The 18,396-nt window shown below is 45.4% G+C and overlaps 1 protein-coding gene across 1 annotated transcript in view; it reads right to left on the bottom strand.

Moving 5' to 3' along the window:
- The window catches only part of Dock5 (dedicator of cytokinesis 5), a 198,375-nt gene that overhangs the window by 133,187 nt on the left and 46,792 nt on the right, over positions 1-18,396 (bottom strand). Inside the window, exon 2 of the mRNA XM_004630671.2 lies at positions 16,569-16,652. Coding sequence (XP_004630728.1) covers positions 16,569-16,652 — 84 coding nt within the window. The remainder of the gene's footprint in view (positions 1-16,568; positions 16,653-18,396) is intronic.

The following is an 18,396-nucleotide window of genomic DNA, read 5'->3' as shown; positions in this document are numbered from 1 at the left end:
CACAGAGAACCAAGAAAAAGACTTAGTTCTAAAAATGTTATTCAAGAAAAAGAAAGGGATCCTCTGTTGTTGGTGCCATAGAGGCACAGTAAATCAAACAACAGTTGCTTTTAAAAAATCCAAAATGCATGATGTGTTTATATTGAGTTATCAGTATTAGGGACAAACGCGTTGCTATTATGGTTGGTGGGGCATATAAAAAACATAAATTCACCATCGTAAGAAGCTAATGAAATTAGAAGTGGAAACACCAAGTCATAAAAACACAGTTAATTTAGAAATGAAGAGGAATGTATAACAAAAATTGAATAAAAAGTTGAAAGATTTCAGAAAGAGTCAAAACTCCTCCCAAATGAAAGGGAATGCTGTTTTTCATCATAAAATCTGTAAAACTGATTTAACTCTTAAAATTATATATATTCATGACTGATAAAAACTGTTTATATAGCTGATAAATGCTGGCAAGCCAAGCAAAGGTAAAGCTAAAAGGATAGGTCAGTTTGGCATGAGGCTGCCTACACAGGAACATGGGAGAATTGGGAGGCTGACAGGACAGCTCCATCTTGTGATTGCAGTTTCATTTCATGACTACATATAAATCTTGCAGAATTACACATTCATCAGGGTGAATTTTACTCTATATGCGTTATTCCTTTAAAACAATGGATACCTAGACCCAGGTGTGTTAGTGCGCACCTACAATCCTGGGACTCTGAGAGTCTGAACCAGAGGTCCAGCCTGGACCACTTATCAAGACTCCGCCTTGGGCCAGCTAGATAGCTCAATGGACTAAAGCGTCTGCTTAGGCAGGCACAGGGACCGGGGTTCAATCCCTGCCCCTGGGGCACGCTGAGACGGTGAATGAGACTAGGTGTGGTGGCGCGTGCCTGTAATCCCAGCTGTTGGGAGGCTGAAAACAGGAAGATCATTGCGAATCCAATCTGTGTAGTGAGATCCTGGAGACCCTGTATTAAATATATAAAAAAGTCAGTCCAAGCAGGCATCCTTCTTGGCACCCCAAAGGTGGCCTGGGCACTGCCTCTTCTTGGCACCCCTGTAATTGCCTAGCAGCCACTCTGTAAGCTGCAGCCAGAGGACAGCCACGATGCCCCTCCCCCACCCAGGGCTGCTCCAGAACTGCTGCCCCCTCTCTGAGAAGCTGCAAATAGCTCCGACTGTCAGTGCAAGGATCACGGAGACACGGAGCATACCCACCGCTGTTATCTCTGAGCGCCCCAAAGCCCAGCAAGCCACCATCAGCACAGCCACCTCTCCTACATACCCACAAGGCGGCAACAGCAGTTTTGATTTGAGTCCTGTCATTGGTGTAAAAATGCAGGAGTTATCAGTCACTTCTTGGCAGATGCACCGAGCTCTCTCCATGACAGCTACTGTTGTCCCATATGGCTCAAAGCATTGTCTAAGGTATTTTATCCCAGCAACAGGCTTGAAACCCAGACTTACCCCACAGCCACTCCAGATGACTGTACCATGCAACCTCCGAGTAACCCATCCCCTCTTGTCACTGTTCCCAAAGTCCCCATGTAAGCACACAAAATGCAGGAGCTGTACGCAGATGCGAACATCTCCTCCCTGCACAGGCACCTCCGTCTCAGTCCTTGGGTCAGTCCAGGACAGCTCCCTCTGGTACTCCCACCTGCCGTGCTGCAGCGCAGGTCCCAAGAACCCCGTGCTCAGGTGGTCCTACAGGGCACATGATCCTCGGGCAGAGTGGACTGCATTAAGTTGCACAAAAAAGAGCTCCAGACAGTAGTGAAGCAGTGAGGAATCAAGAGCAATGGAGACCAGCAGTCCCTGGCAGACCTGCAATGACCTGGGGTGAGCCCCAGTGAAGCAGTGGAAGCTACTAGAAAAGTCTCAGGATGCCACCAATGGGGCCAGGAGCCTTGGCTGCTGAGAAGCTCACAGGGGCGGCCAGGAGCCACTCAGACCCAAGACAGGAAAAGTGGCAACACTGGCAGCTGTGACCGCAAGAGCTAAGAGGCAATGGCACGCCAACTTCAGAGCTGCAGCACTAAGAGCCGAGCGCCGGGCACGCACAGCCTGGAGCTGCTAATGCAGAAGGAGCTGCACTTTGCCAATTCGTGATTTCTATCTGAATGGAACAAAAGAAAGCCCAACCAATCAGTGACCTCATGACCTAGCAATATCCCCACTCCTAAAGACACGTGAAAGCCTATGTCCAATGTGTTGGGTTTTTTGGGGTGGGGGCACGGAACTGGGGATTGAACTTAGGCCTTGCACTTGCCAGGGAAGCGCTTATTCCACTGAACCATCTCCCCAGACCCAAAAGCCTATGTCCAAGATATTCTCTGCCAGAATATTTACTGACCATCATCTCCTCTTTGTGTGTGTGTGTGTGTGTGTGTGTGTGTTATCAAGGATTGAACTCAGGACTCTGCGCTTGCCAGGCAGGTACTTATTCTACTGAGCTATCTCCCTGGCTGTTTTTCTTTTTGATAGCTGCAAACTGGCATCTACTGAAATGTACATCGGTGGAAGTAGGAATAAACATACCATGATGTATTCCGATAATGGACCACTACTTGGCAATACCATGGACTGAACTGCTGGTACACACCACCATGGGTGAACTAACCATTACAATGAAAGAACCCAAACACAGAGACACTGATTTAAAGCTGACTAACAGGTGAAGCAGTTGGGTGGTGATGGAAATCGAATGCTGTTTGTCAGTGAGGGTGGAGACCAGGGAAGAAGGCATCTCCTCAGGGAATTTTGGAGGGTAAAGGAAATGTTCTGTATTTTAGTGGAATGTTAGGTATACATTTATTAGTAAACACTCACTGTTTACATAAGTTGAGTGCACATAAATTTTAAAAACCGTAACAAGGACTGGCAAGATAGCTCAGTGGACTAAGTGTCTGCTCAAGCAAGCGCAGGAACTGAGTTCAGCCCCCATCACATGCTGCACTGACCCCATGCCCAGGTGCACTGCGCCGGCCAATGACACCAGACGTGGTGGTGCACACCTGTAATCCCAGCACTGGGGAGACTGAAAACAGGAGGATCACTACAAGTACGAGCTGCATAGTGAGACCCTATACCAAATATATATTTTTTTGAATTTAAAACTGTAACAATTCATACTGTCAAATGAACATTACTCTGAAGCAACTGATATGGTAACTGCTAGTTACTCTACAGTAACACAGAACGGCACTGCTCAAATGCTTCTGCCTAGAATTGCCTTTGAAACCAGAGTACCTTTCATGTGAAAAATCACAGAACTATTTCTCAATTACTTCACTTTGTCCCGTGTCATCTCGAAGACATTATTAATCTTAATTATTCATATGATGCTCTATAACCGATTCTGAGTTTTCCCCAAATTGTTTACTCAGTCAATGGATAGTTATACATATTGGGAACGCAAGACACATCATACCTCTGTGCCCTGGGTCTTACTCTACAAAGGGGCGAAAACAACACATGCACATAAACACACAAGCTTTTAAATGAAAACTGTAATAGGGCTAAAGTTACAGAGGAAGAGAGCTGTGTGGAAAAGGCTGACTCGGACAGGCCAAGCTACTTTAGAAAGTGTGGTTAGAAGATTCTCTCTCAGGAGGAGCATCAGGGCTGAAGACTTGGATGGCTAATGCAGTTGTTCATTCATTATACATAACAATACTTACTGCACGCTAGTGTGCCAGACATTGTCTTCAAGGAGGAAGGAAGCAGCTCCATAAACAAATAACCAAATACAAAAGGGCTTTTAATGGAACCGCTTGGAGATACTGGCACATACAGGAGAGTGTCAGGAGCCCACTACAGACTCAGAAGCAATTACTGAGGGGGATGCGCAAGAATTTCGGAACAATGAAAACATCACTTGGATGTGTAAATAATGGAGTGGCCTATAAAATCACTCCTGCTTTTAATGTTACAAGATAAATCAGCTTTCTCCCACATGGACATATAAAAGACCAATAAATTATGTTTAATCTCCTGAATGTAAGGCCACAAGCAGAGAGGAGCTGCTGTTTATATGTACCCACTCTGTGTGTGCCTGAGCATGTGTGTGTGTGTGTGTGTGTGTGTGCGCGCGCGCGCGCGTGTACACACTGGTCCCTAAAGTAGGAACAGGTGCTAAATCCTGTTGTTTTCCTTTAAGTGTCATGAGTCTGGTAGCCCGCTGGATAAAGCAGTTAATTAGGCCACAGTCAAAGGCTGTGTCCCCCACAGACTAGGTACACCTGCCAGGTTTCCATGGCCGGATCCCGCCCTCCCATCCCCCCATCCGCGGTCCCTCCACCAGAGGCCTGCTGTCCCTCAGGGGAAGGCAATGAGCAGACATCTGGGCACACACGCTTCACAAGGCGGAAGAGGAACGCTGAGCCAGAAAGGGGGCATGGGAAGAACAGCAGCTACACCTGTGTCCCTGGGCTACCCCCGCAGCGCTCTCCAGATCCTTGGGCACCGCGATATTCACGTTCCAAATACACTGACTGCCTGGCCGAGCTTTTGAAAATAAATGCAAAGGCTGAAAGTCTGAAGAAGCAAAGATCATAAAAACTCTTCCATTTGATGTAGCTTCTGTGAGATGAATCAGTCTTCTAGGCTAATTATCTTGGCTCAGTGTTAAGCTTTGGGGATAGGCAGAGTGGTCAATGTCAGAAGTCCGAACTCAGCAGGAATTCAGAGCTCCCTGAAAGCTAACACCCTCACTTAAGAAAAGAGAAACAGCAAGTGAGTGAAAAGGTTCATCCAAGCCAACTGGAGACTGTTCAAGCTCAGGATACAAACACGGGCCTTCCACCGGCCAGCTCCTAGTTCTTCCCCTTATACCACACTGCCTCCACTGCCATGCAGGGGGATAGCAAAGGAGGCCACCACACATCTCAGGTGCCACGCGTGAACCATGCCACCCAATCTTGCCACCATGAAGCATGTGCATAAGCACTCGTAAGTAAAAGAGATTAATGACAAAGCAAAGACCTCCTCGAGCTAGCGGTGAAGCAGAGATCATTGTAAGGCATGTGTGCCTTGACTGTGGACACCAAATCAGCCCCTGTGGTTCGAGTGAACCTTCTATTCTGGGAATCCAGAGCCATGGGCAGAGACCCCACACAGGCCAGGATGTCCAGGAGAGAAAACTTCCTCTTGCTAACTCCTCTGGAATGAAAAGGCCTGGTTCTCCCCTCCTGCTGCCACTCTAACTAGCTTTGAAGAACCCATTTCTTCCACTGTCAATTTAAAGAAACAAAAGCTGTAATCTCTTCAATTTCCTTCCATAAAAAAAAAAAAAAAAAAACACCTTTAGTTAAAATTCTCATTACCCCACAAAAACCTGTGCCCGTGGCTAAAAATGTCAACAAGTTTTCTTCTAGTTGCCTATAACAGATGGCAATATAAGCCAGGGACTTCTATTTTTAGCCAGAAAGTATCTCCTTAGACAAGAAGAGGGAACTGGCTTGGTGGCAGGGGGTGGGAGGAGCAGGCCTGAGTCCCAGTCGAAATAACAGAGAGATGACATTTCAAATGTCCACTGTAAAACTAGGAGACCTCTGCGTCTTCACACACACCTCAAGGCTCAGTGAGAGGAGGGAAATGCCATTTTCTCTAGTCTGGGCAATACTGTTAGGTTGGTTCGCCAGCTCCCTTTTCAAGCCAAAGTAATCCTGCCAGTGCTTCATTCCTTTTTCTAAAAATCCCTCCCTCTTTCAGGAAATACATTTCTCTATCTTCTCCGATCAGATGAGCCATACTGAAGTGACCAGATAGAGCATGTTTTATCAGCAATAACACTGAGTTCACCTCAACTCACTTTTATATTGATTTTGTCATCAGCATGAGTTTGCAAGAAGGATGAGACAAGAGCACAGTATGTAAGGAACCAGCCACACAAAACAGTCGAGGAGGTGCTTGAGGACAGAAGCCCCAACCCAGACCTCCCAGGAGGGAAGCAGCGAGTCCATCTAGCCGGACAGGCAAGCGCGTGCAGAAGAACAGTACAGGCAGTAAGCTGAAAAAGTGCTTACTCCGAAAGACACACACCTCTGGAAACTTATGTGATAACTGTAAAAAGTGAAAGCACCTTACCTGCTTCGGAAGACTGTTACACCATAAACCAAGTTGGGAAGAAGAGACTTCTTAAGAATATCAAGCATCCCTATTCATGAATGTGAGGCATCTTCTATTTATTTAGTTCTTTGAATTCCTTCAGTGTTACGTGCCTTCAGTGATCATCAGTGATGCTTCCACTATTACGAGCAAAGCAGAACTACATATGTAAGCTTCTCTCCTGACCGAAGCAAGATGAGAAAAATATACTCACCTACCCTCAATCAAGTTTAACTTCTTTACATCAAATCCTGAACTGACTCTTTGCCCTTCAGTGGTTTGATGTACAGTTTTTTACAGTGGGGCTAAGATACCTAAGGTATTTTTCACAAAAGTCACGCACCAAATAATACGAATGGCTCGACAATCTGAGGTCTGGGGTCTGAGGACAGGCAGGTGCGGGGAGGCGTGTGTACCGGGTGGGAGGAACCTGCAGCCTTCCCAACTCCTTGACCCAAGCAAGAGCCTTGGAGATCAAAATTAGTGGGTCCCTGAAAAGATGCGAGAATTTTCCTCCAAAGCATTTCCTGAAGCATCTTTTCAAGGCTGAGGTTGTCTTCCTAGGTTCATGGGAAGTGGTCAAAGGAGTCAACTTCAAACATTAGTCCAGGATGATAAGACAAAGTGGTGGTACTACCATGAAGGAGGTTTCTAGTCAGGCAAGCATTCTGCCTTTCCCATTAGAAGTCTATAAATGCCTATCCCCAAATAATGTGCATGTTATAAATAAATTTCTGGAGCACATTCACATGTATCTCAAGGCAGGAGAAGGCATTTTCTTTTTTAAAGGACTGAATTTGAGATGAGTTTTCCCTGGCTCAGGTTTTTGATGTTTTTCACAAACACACTCCTGATGCCAGGCACAGCTTCTGAAAAACTCATGCACGAACAAATGTCCCCAGCAGTGGTGGCTGACAAGCTGTACTCAAGGTAAAGGTCACACAGATGTGGGAAGTGACCAAGCACATTTGACAAAACGCTGCATGGCCTAATCAGCTTTCAAGGCCAGTGCAAAATGTCTATGCACAGCACTTCTGAGAAGGACCAGGCTGTTGGGCTCACTGTCATTTATATTCAGGAAGGCAGCTGTTTCTCAACAATATAAGCATGATAGTGGAGACTGAGATTACAATACATTCAATTATCCTGGCTAGTGAGGAAACAAAGGTAGGGCTACAGATTGGTCACATGCTCCACTGCAGCTTATACCAGTAAGCTTTTTTTTTTGGTACAGGGTTTCACTACACAGACTGAACTCATAGTGATCCTTCTGTCTCAGCCTCCTCAGCCTGAGATTACAGGCGTGCGTCACTACACCCAGTTTCAGTGGCTGGCACTATGTGCTCAGGGTTCCAGAGCCAGCACAGCATGTGGTACTGGGGATCGAACCTGGGTCCTCGTGCTTGCCAGAAAGGCCCTTAGCCCAGCTATCTCCTCCACCAGTAAGCTCTTAAACAAGCTACGAAATCACAGCATTCTAAAATGTGCCATGATTTTCACAATCCGCTTTTATTTCATTTTGTGTCTAACATGGCTTATCATCACTGGGGATGACTGGATGACTGACCCAGTAGGAAAAGAAAGAGAAGGAAAGGAAAGCAAGGGAAGGAGAAGGAGGAGAGAAACAATTAACCTGAGGCTACCAGGCTGATAATAGCACCTCCTCTTCAGTCATTCCCAAAACACTGTACACCTTTCTGCCTCCCACAACCCTATGCATGGCTCCTATCAGGACACCCCAGAAAGCTAATTGGTGAGTCTCATTTTGAAAAAACTCTCTCTTTTTTTTTAATGTATTTAGTACAGGGTCTATAGGGTCTCACTATGTAGACCGGACTCACAGTGATCCTCGGGTTTACAGCCTCCCAAGCCCTGGGGTTATAGGTATGTGCTACCACACCCAGTTGCAATCACCCTCTCAGCAAGCTCCAGGGGTGGGGCCAGCACCACAGGCCAGGGAGCAAACCCGGCCCTGCATCTGCCTAAGCAGGTGCTTTAATCTGCTGAGCTATTTGGCTGGCTTCTGACAAAAAACTCTTGAAAAGCATTCTTTTCTTTCTCATGTCTCCACCGTAGAGTTTCTGCGACCAGACCATGGAGACTTAATTCATCACCATGTATTTTACCTACCGTCACTCCACCCTCTCTACCTATTCACAAACATCCGCATTGCGAAGATGAGATTCAAAATGTGTTTTTTCCTCTTCACTTTATAGAATGAAGCCTCTAACCCAAAAGTCAAAAATCCGTTAATGAATAGAGGGATCTGTTCTAACGGTGTTTGTAAATAGGATATCATGTCCGCATCTTGTACAGCCATTAACCACTAGCAAGAATGTATGCAATGTGTTAATTACTGAAACTGTCCTACCAATTTGGTTTGAAACTGTCTCATTGCTATTTGTTTCTCAATAAAATTATGGAAAAAAATTTTTAATACAACTTAAAAAATCCATAGCTTCCTGTATTCTGAAATGCAAGCACAAGTGGAAAATTCCATACCTGACCTCATGGAACAGGTTGCACCTAGCAGGAGCTACGCTAAAAATACTGTATAAAATTATCTTTCAGTTATGTGTATGAGTAAATGAATTTTGCATTTAGAGCTGCGTCTCATTCCCAAGATGGGACTTCATTTGTATGTACTAATGTTCTAAAATCCAAAGAAGTCTTAGGTTCAAAATATTCCGGGTTCCAAACAGTTTGGATAAGAGTTATCCAACCTCTACAAGGGAGTGGGTTTGATTAAGGTGCATTTTAAAATTGGCCTCCTTTTATACAGAAGAAACAACAGCTCACATCAGGGACCTCCTGCACATATACTGTTGATTCCTTGAATTGTTCAGAGCTGCTACGGCCTCTGCTAAGCCCAGTATTTTGCGCTAGCCTCAGTCTACAAATTATCCTGAAGCAACAGAAGGCTTTGAACTGTATGTGCCTCTGCAGGGCTGGAATCACGTTTGAGACAGTGTCTCATCTTATTAGCTCTACCAGGGACCAACTGTGTCATGTTTACCCCAGAAATCACTGCTAACACCAGCCTCTATTTGTCTTGAGCTTGTGGTGGTTAATGGAACTGAAAAAAAAGGTCAATAGCTATCAATTACACAAAGGAAGCCAGTACTGGAGGAACTGGAGTACATGTCCTGAAACCACATGCATTGGGGTTGGATTACTCACAGGGAAGGAAAGCTGCAGGGTATGAGCCTTCCATTGAAACCTTTCCGTTGAAACCTTCCATTTACCAGGCGCTATGTAGTTTTCATGGTTCTTGCTTTTTATTGGTTTTAAGTCAATGACCCAAATTTACATGAAATGACCATAACTTGAAGACAGGTGAAGTGTCTTGCTCAGAGACAGTTAGCCTAGGCAGGGACAAATCACCTCCCTGTCCTATTCTACCTCATTCTGTCCCCTTCCCCACCTCTGTTCTCTGCAGCCCCACCCTCTTCTCTCCTTAGCAGGATAAGCATCTGGAATTCCTTGTTTCTTTATGCAGGTCACCTGTAACTGTCTGCTCCTGCAGTGCACACCCAACACAGGTCCCAGGCTGCTCGGTCACTCAGGGGACTACAATGCCGAGAACATCTGTTCTCGGTTAACACACCTGGCATACAGTGGGTACCCAGCAGGTACTGGTGCATGAACAAAGCACCAAAACCGGAAGCTCTGGCGCCAGTGCTCATGGATCTAGGGTGGAAAAGAACACTCGGGAGAGATCAGTTGTCTGGGTGCCGAACACCTTCCACTGGCAAAGACATGGTGCCAAGTGCGCACACACACAGCACCAAAGGCCCAGCAAGGCACCGAGAGCTCCTCTTCCCTGACAATCTAGGAAGGCCAAGAATTCTTGGAGCTCTCCGAGATGAGCAGGATCTAGCTTCTCAGGCTAGTATGTGTCCTCCAGGGTGTGGTCAGAGTCGTAAGGCACAGGTGGCTGCACCGCTCTCGCCTGGACTACGGTCTCCTGTTTTAGAGCTGAAGTTCAAACAGGCTGGGAGTTGCTCAAAAGATTAAGCATGAAGTTTTCATATGTACTTTAAGTTCATTTCTAGGTATCTGCCAACAAAAATAAAAATACCTGTCCACAAAAACCCTTCTAAAGGGCTGGCCAAATAGCTCAGCGGATTAAAGTGCCTGCAAGCAGGCACAGGGGCTTGCAGGCACAGGGGCTGGGGGTTCAATCCCAGGCCTGCTGTGCCAGCCCTGTCCCCAGGGCGTGCTGAGATGGCAGTTGAGACTGGGCGTGGTGGTGTGCACCTGTAATCCCAGCCCTTGGGAGGCTGTAAACAGGGGGACCACTACGAGTCCAATCTAGTAGACCCTTCCCTAAAAAAAATACAATCAAGCAATCAAGCAATAAAAACACCCTTCTACATAGCTGTTCATTTATAATAGCCGAAGAGGCTAAGCAACTGCAGTGCCCATCAACTGATGAATGAACAGGTCAGTAAAAGGTGGTACATCCAGCTAACAAGTATTAGCCAGCAACAGAAGGAAAGAAGCGCTAACAGCCGCCACAACAGGAGGGAACCCTTGAAAGCCTTACGCTAAGTGAAAGGAGTCAATCACGAAACTCCGCACCCGACACGATTAATTACACTTACAGGAAATGTTCTCAAATAGCTACCTCCTTAGGAGCAGAACGCAGACTTGTGTCTGCCTAAAAGTGGAAGAATGTCTGAAAAAGGATACAAAGTTGCTTTGGGGGAAAAGAAAGTGTTCTAAAACTAGTTAGTGATGGCACTGCCCAACTCCATGTACAACAAACACGGTAGTAATTATAGACTTTAAATAGGTAGACTGAGTTCAATCCGTGGTACTGGAAAAAAAAAAAAAAAAGTTGGGGCAGGCCCAGGGAGATGACTCAGTAGAATAAGCGCTTGTCTGGCAAGCACAAGGGCCTGACTTCAATCCCCAGTTCCGCCAAAAAATAAATAAATAGGTAGATTGAGTTACATCTCAGTAAGGCTGTTACCTTAAAAATAAAAAATATAAGCACTGACAGAACCCTTCTGCAGGGCACAGGGCCAGAGAAGCAGCGCCACCGCCGGCATTTCCCTCCTGGAAGGCAGGAACGGCTCTGCCTGGTGACACCTGGCTTCTGTGCCGGGGATCCTGAGCCTTCCAGGATCAGCCAGCCATGTGCTCCTGTTTTCCCAATCTTCATCCCTCCACAGGCTTTTGCTAGGCGCCTGTCTATCGGGAGCAACAACAGCAGCCAGGCACCTGTAGAGGGAGGAGGAGCCAGCGTACCCCAGAAGTTCTACCCTACTCTTAGGGAATCACCCCTTCAACCACAGGACAGGAAACAGCCAAGGAGAGTCCTCCGTGGTGTTCTGTTGTGGGCTGCGGGCAGTAAAGAATTTTTTACGTCTGGTCAGACTGCTGTCCAAGGCACCCGGAAAAGCACGCAGATCTGGTATGCGTATCTCCAAGGCAGGGCGGAGTGGAAAGTACAGAGGGAGAGCCCCAGGAGTCACTAACAGGAAGTTTCCAGCCGCAAAATCCCTGGAGCAAGAAATAGTGCCAGTGTTACCCCTACAGGCCAACTGGTGTTGTTCTGGGCATTTCCATTGTGCTTATTTGCTTTGAGGTAAAGGCGGGGACAGGGGAGAAGGAACTGATCACAAGCTGTTACTCAGCATTTCCACTTGTGAATGTTTGCACGGCTCTCCTGCCCTGCTCAGTCCTCGGCTGCCTGAAGTAACCAAGGAATTTGAGATTGCAGCCAAGAACTCTTGAGCGCTTAGCAGATATAAGAACTTAACCCCAAGCCTCTAGGCAGGCACTGTTTTAAAACTTAACACTGTAATATATGAACACCAGTGAAACATTATAACCCAATATAAAAATCTCTCTGTTAAGCTGATGTGCCATTTGGAGGTCGCTGACCTAGCAAGCCCTATTTATACCTGGACATAGGTCCACATGTCAAGAACAGGCTCTGGCGGCCTCCCTGAGACAATAGCACTCTGTGGCTGACACAGCAAGAAAACTGGTTTCCTACAGGCAGGACCTATGCTTCTGGCTCGTTATCTGAAGATGCATTCACATTGATAAAGTCAACAACTTCTGTCCCATTGTCAAGGGGGTCACACTTCCCATATCATGTGCGTGACAATGTACTAGAAGCACTGTGACCTTAGTACTTTACAGACTCACAGTCATGGTATCTGCAATGGGTATGTTTGGACGCTTGTGTGTACATTTAGCACAGCTTGAGAATCCCTAATCCAAAAATCCAAAATCTGAAAAGCTGCAAAACTTCACGAGAAAACTACTGAACATGAGTATAAAGTTACCTTCTGGCTAGATGCAAAATCTTGTAACAGAAATAAATTGATTCTGTGTTTAGATATGGGTCCTATCCCCTAAGACACCTTAAATGTCAGTGTCCAAAGTATTTTTAAAAAATAAGATCTGAAATCAGAACACTTTTGGTCTCAAGTATTTTAGACAAAGGACACTGACCTACGGGTTCAACTAAGTTCAGGGACCACCCTGGCTGGGGCCCACAGAAACGCTGCCTTTGGGCGCAAACACCTGCCAAGGGTGAGAGTACTCGGTACAGCACAGTGAGCACACTCAAAGTTCCCTTGTGGCACATGGGAAGGGAACTGAAAGGGGGGCAGGAGGGGAAGAGAAAGGAGATCAACAGGTGGGGGGATTGTGAGGTGCTGTGCACACTCAAGTCCCTACAAGGCATGTGATCATCATATGCGACAAACACGTGCTCAAATATATGTGAGAAGGGGACCAAGAGGTGCTGGGAGGCGGACAGGGTTAAAAATAGGAAACGAAAAGTGTGGTACATGTGCTATCTGCCCACGACGAAAGCAATCGCAATGAACTACAAATACCACTAAAATTTTTAAAAATTACTATTAACATATATACTATGAGGACAAGGTAGTTTCGTCTACCTATCATAAAAATATTCCATTGTCACATAGAAATGAAAAGAGAATCTTAAGAATGTATTTCGGGGGCCGGAGAAATGGCTCAGTAGAATAAGCGCCTGCCTGGCAAGCTCAAGGGCCTGAGTTCAATCCCCAGTTCCACAAAAAAAAAAAAAAAAGAATGTATTTCAAATAAAAAATAATATTTAAAAAAACATAATATATTCTAAAGAGAATATTTCATTTGAGGCTAACATCAAAACTCTCTTCTGGGGCTAGGGAGATGGCTCAGTAGAATAAGCGCTTCCTTGGCAAGTGCAAGGGCCTGAGTTCAATCCCTGGTTCCAGAAAAAAAAAAAAACCCTCTCTTCTTCCCGGCCACATCCCATAAAATGATTAGGAAAGTCTCACAAAACAACACACACACACACAATTTTGGCAGTGAAGAATTACCAGAAGAGCTGCGGAAGGCCCCAACCCCAAACGGCAGCTCATTATTCGGGCCTACTTTCCTCTTAGATGACCTGCTTGACTGGAGCAAAGACATCTGAGAGGTGTGGAGTGGCACTTCTGCTTGTGTGTGGCACTGCCTGGAGTGTGTGGCACTGCCTGGAGTGGCACTTCTGCCTGCCTCTGCAGGGCCAGAAGGACAGAAATTAAAGACCTGGCACCGCCAAGGAGCTGGCTGCAATTTTAGACAAAATACAATCAAACAAAGCATTGTGAAGATGAACACAACGATAAAAGGTTTATAAAGCAGGAATTAAAAGCTGGAATTGCATAACCTAAAAAATCCTAAAATGGTAGGTACCTAAAAGCAGGTCTTAGAATACATAAATCAAACATAAATCTGCATCGCTATAAAGATGCAGAAAAACGGGAGTCAAAGTGAGACATTTAACACACGTCTATCAGGGACAGAAAAATGATGGCAAATCTGAAAAAAAAATGACAAGATTAAAATTCACATGTTAATACGTAGAGCAGTACTTCATCATGCATAAGCACCACCTTTGCCTTATCCACTCATCCACTGATCCACAACCTGCTTCCAAGATTTACCTATCATGGCTGTGCGGCTAGGAATACGGATATGCGTGTATTCATGTAACATCTTTAACTTTTTCAGGAAAATACCAAGAAGGGGAATGGCTGGGTTAAAAGGAATTTCTAGTTACTTCTTTGAGGAATCTCCGCAGAAGTTTCCATAGTGGGCAAAGTAGTTTACAGTAGCTATTTGTAGGAAAATAGGTGCGTTCTGAGAGCCTGATGTTAACTGAAATCAATCAGACATGCAAGCATAAATGTCACATCATTTCTCTTACATGAAAAACCTGAAATGTAAATACAGAATACAATGAAAAAACAGTAACAGGAAACAAGGGACAGAGCTGTTGTAAAAGGGAAGGCAATCAAGAGATGGAAGGAGGGGATAAAAAAGAATTAAAACGTGTTATGTACATGTGCCAACCCCCTTTGAGGGAAGAGAATCATTCGTACTACAACGTGGATCAATAAAAATTAAAAAGAATATTAAATGATAGTTAGATGTTCACTGTACAATTATTCTGGGATTTTTATACTTTTGAAATTTTTCATTCCCTGGGCCTGTTGTGTTGGCCCCACCCCCAGGGCATGCTGAGATGGCAATTGAGACTGGGCGTGGTGGCACATGCCTGTAATCCCAGCTCTTAGGAGGCTGTAAACAGGCAGATCACTATGCATCTGGTCTAGTAGTGAGACCCTGAATACCCTGTAGACACTTCCCTAAAAATACAAAATAATGATGATGATAATAATAATAAAATGGTAGAAAAGTAATTATTCTTAATACCTTCAAAGAAATTTTTTAAAAGGATAAAAAGTAAATGTCATTTGTACAACTTTGTATCCAATGATCCTCAAATACGTTTTCTTGGTGAGCTCACACGAAGAGTCACAGACACTGAATTTATGCTTTTCTTCTGCTTGCTCCATAAAGAGGTACGATTATGGTTTCCATAAGCAGAAGGATCCCCAAAGGCGAAATCTGTTGCACCAAGTGTCTTGGTGACTTTGAATCAATGCTTGGCCAGGTCTGGGATGACAAGGACGAAAACCGAAGCAAGAGGATGGCTCGAGGAAGACCCCAGAGCCTTCCCTGTCCCAACCTGGCCCAGGGGCGGTTATTATCACACTGAGTTGTAGAAGGGACAGGATAATGCACAACGCTGGGCCTCTATCACAAAAGGCCCGGAGGCAGCAGGAAAAGCAGTGTCATGTGCAGCTGGGCAGATGATTCCGTTTTTTGTTTTTCTTTGATGGTTAAACTCTAATTCCTTCCTTGTGGATTCCTGCCTACTCCTCCTCCTCCTGTGTCACCCTGCCCTAGCCCAGGCATCTGCACTGGAGTCTAGATGACGCCTTGCCACTCGCCTTCCCAAGCATGCATGTGGGGAGCCCGACCTGGTAAACGCAGTATCTGTTCTAGCACACACTGTTATCTTCAGGGCAGTTGCTTAGTTTACAGGTATCGACATATACAGTTAGTCAGGGTGAGAATCCTACCAGTTAACTGCTAGTTTCAAAAACCTGCTGAAGAGTCTCAGGATCATTGCCTTAACCATCTTGTGCATATAAATGTATTGTTTTCCCCTGTCATGTTTCCTAGCTTTTTTTCTCCTTGCCCTCTCTTCATTATTTAATTCTTAAGTTCTCACTTTCTTTTTAATTGTGTTATAAATTTCTATTTTTATGTCTTCTTTGAGTTCTCACGCTAGGGAGACTCACGATATTTACACAGCTTTTGTGAGAACAATTCACCTCACCTCCTACATTGTTCAGCCCCAACTTCCAAGGACACAACCAGGTCCTGAAGGTGTTCTTTGCTTCCACCCTCAACTTCAGTGGCCTGGATAACTTCTGTTGCCGTGGGAGCTGGCTTTGAAACACCGACACATGGAGAGAGCCATCTCTTAGGATTCAGAGAACTCTAGTTACAGCTACAAGCCTGGGGTGTGGGGTGAAGGCTGCAGACATGACCTGCACTATGTGGACAAACAGCCCTAAGTACAACTCTACCAACCACTAACAGCTCAACCAGAACCACCCCCCAAGCCTGGCCTAATTAGAGGAACTATGCAAGCAGGACTTGCTGCTGTAGTTCTGACCTAATTTTCTCAAAAGAATCTCAGCAACATTACCAACTCTCTGCCAAGCTGGCAACATTCAGTGCTGGGGAGAAAGCCTCAATGTCTCCTTCCAGCTACTGCCAGCCCAGTGTCCCCAGCTGCTCCTCACGAGCCGACTCTGACACTCACCTCTGCACCCAGAGGCTAAGGGACAAAAACCAGCATCCTTCACACATCCCACAGACCTCAACTGGGCAAGTCTGCACTCAGAGCAGAGGGTGTTGAAATCTTTCTCAAAACATTCTGTACGGCCTGTGCCCTGCCTGGATTTTTATGAGCACCACTTCAGGAAGTAAAGCGCATCGATGTTGCTCTAAGTGCCTTCGTAATAGGTAACCTCCCCTGCTTTTCCTTTGCCGCTATCTGGCACAGGGCCAGCCACACTCACCTTCGTACATCTCCAGGATGTGCACCGTGTCACCAATCTGCAGGGAGAGCTCCACATCTTGAGAAGCACTGTAGTTATAGATCACTGGAAAAGAGGCAAAAAGAGCAAAATTAGAATGCGCGTGACTTCCCGGCACATTCAGAGGGCGCTGAACAATTTATTCAATAAACAACTCCCTGGGAAATGACTTCCTGTAAATCACCCAGGGTGAAGTGGAGAATGGAGCCCCATTTCCACCATCCAACAATACTGACTGGTTGCTTGCTATGCACCACATTCCACATTAGAGCCTGGTGAGAGTGTGACAGAAACACAGAGGTATGGTCCTTGTCCCCAGAGAATTCAATAGTCTTGGGGAAATGAGAGAGATATTTGAATAATCAGAAATAACTTTAATTAACATTGGGATAAGTGTTATGAAAGAAAAACCCATCTATTATGAACACACTGTGGGACTCTGTTGGCCAGGTTTCTGTTCATCAGATAACGGCCTGAAACAGGGTAATTCTATAATCTCCAGGACATAAGCCAGCCATCTATTGGTTTCCTCAACACAGTACTTAGTGGCCAAAAGGCTACACAGGTACAACCTCCAGTAAAGACTAACACAGGGGATAGGTCGGGGATAGTACCTTGCCCTGTCCTAAACACCCTGGGGAGCGGGGCCGCCCCAGTGCTTCCTGACAAAGCCAACCTCTGCCACCATGCTCCTTCAGACTGTAATGGTCCAAGTCCCTTAAAAGAGCAGACTAGCTCACAACTAGCTTGCAACTGACGATGAAGGCCGCAAGCCGACACTGAGAAAGGCAAGCGCTCTGCAGAGCTATTCCACCAACAAGTTTATGTGACTAATAAGCACAAGAAAGATATACATCATTATTAGTCACTAGGGAAATGCAAATGAAAACCACAATCAGATACCACTTCGCACCCACAAGAATGGCTGCAATTAAACAAACAAAAAAAGCAGTCACTTGGCAAGAATGTGGAGTCTAGAACTAATCAGGCTGGCAGGAATGTAAAATGCCAGCCCCTCTGAGAGACAGCTGATAGCTGCTTAAACATAAATTTGACATACAACCCAGCAGATCTACTCCTAGGTATCTACAAAGAGAGAAAAAAAAAATATGTCCACAACACAACCTTATCTGAATGCTCATAACTATTGGATGATTTTTTTTCCTAAATCCCCTGCCAAAAGATACCCATGTCAGATCCCTGGAAGCTCCGTGCATTATCTTATAAGGCAAAATAGGCGGTTTAGAAGCTCAGCAGTGTAGCTTTCCCCTGGTTCTCAGGGTGGGCCCTGGCACAGTCGCAGGTACCCTTAGGAAAGGCATTTTGGAGTGATGCGCAGCAATCACAGGGACTAACTCCACACACAGGATGGCTGGGCAGCGCTAGAAGCTGGCAGGAACAAGCAAAGGATCTCCTGAGACCTCAAGAGGGAACGCAAGTCTGTCTACACCTTGAGTTAGAAGTCCAGACTCCAGAACTGTGAGATAAGAAATTCTTGTTATTTCAAGCCACTGAGCGTGCAGCACTTTGTTACAGGCAGGAAAGGAAACCAATACAGCAGTTGTGTTCACAAGAGTCAAAAGGAAAAACAATTCACCAGCTAACGGCTGTGCACACAAAATGTGGTAAAATACTAAAGTCCACAGACACCCAAATCCCTACATAAATTGGAGCAGTATTTGCATTTAACTTAAACACAGCTCTCCTAAATTTTAAATCTACTCTAGATGCCATATGTAATCCAGAACAACTTACTGCTACATAAGCCATTTTAATATATTATTTAGGGAATGATGACAAGGAAAAAATA

This window comes from Octodon degus, unplaced genomic scaffold, assembly GCF_000260255.1.
Source record: "Octodon degus isolate 3935 unplaced genomic scaffold, OctDeg1.0 scaffold00036, whole genome shotgun sequence".
Taxonomy (NCBI): Eukaryota; Metazoa; Chordata; class Mammalia; order Rodentia; family Octodontidae; genus Octodon; species Octodon degus.
The sequence above is the reverse complement of the archived record's forward strand: the minus strand, read 5'-3'. Positions and strand labels throughout refer to the sequence as shown.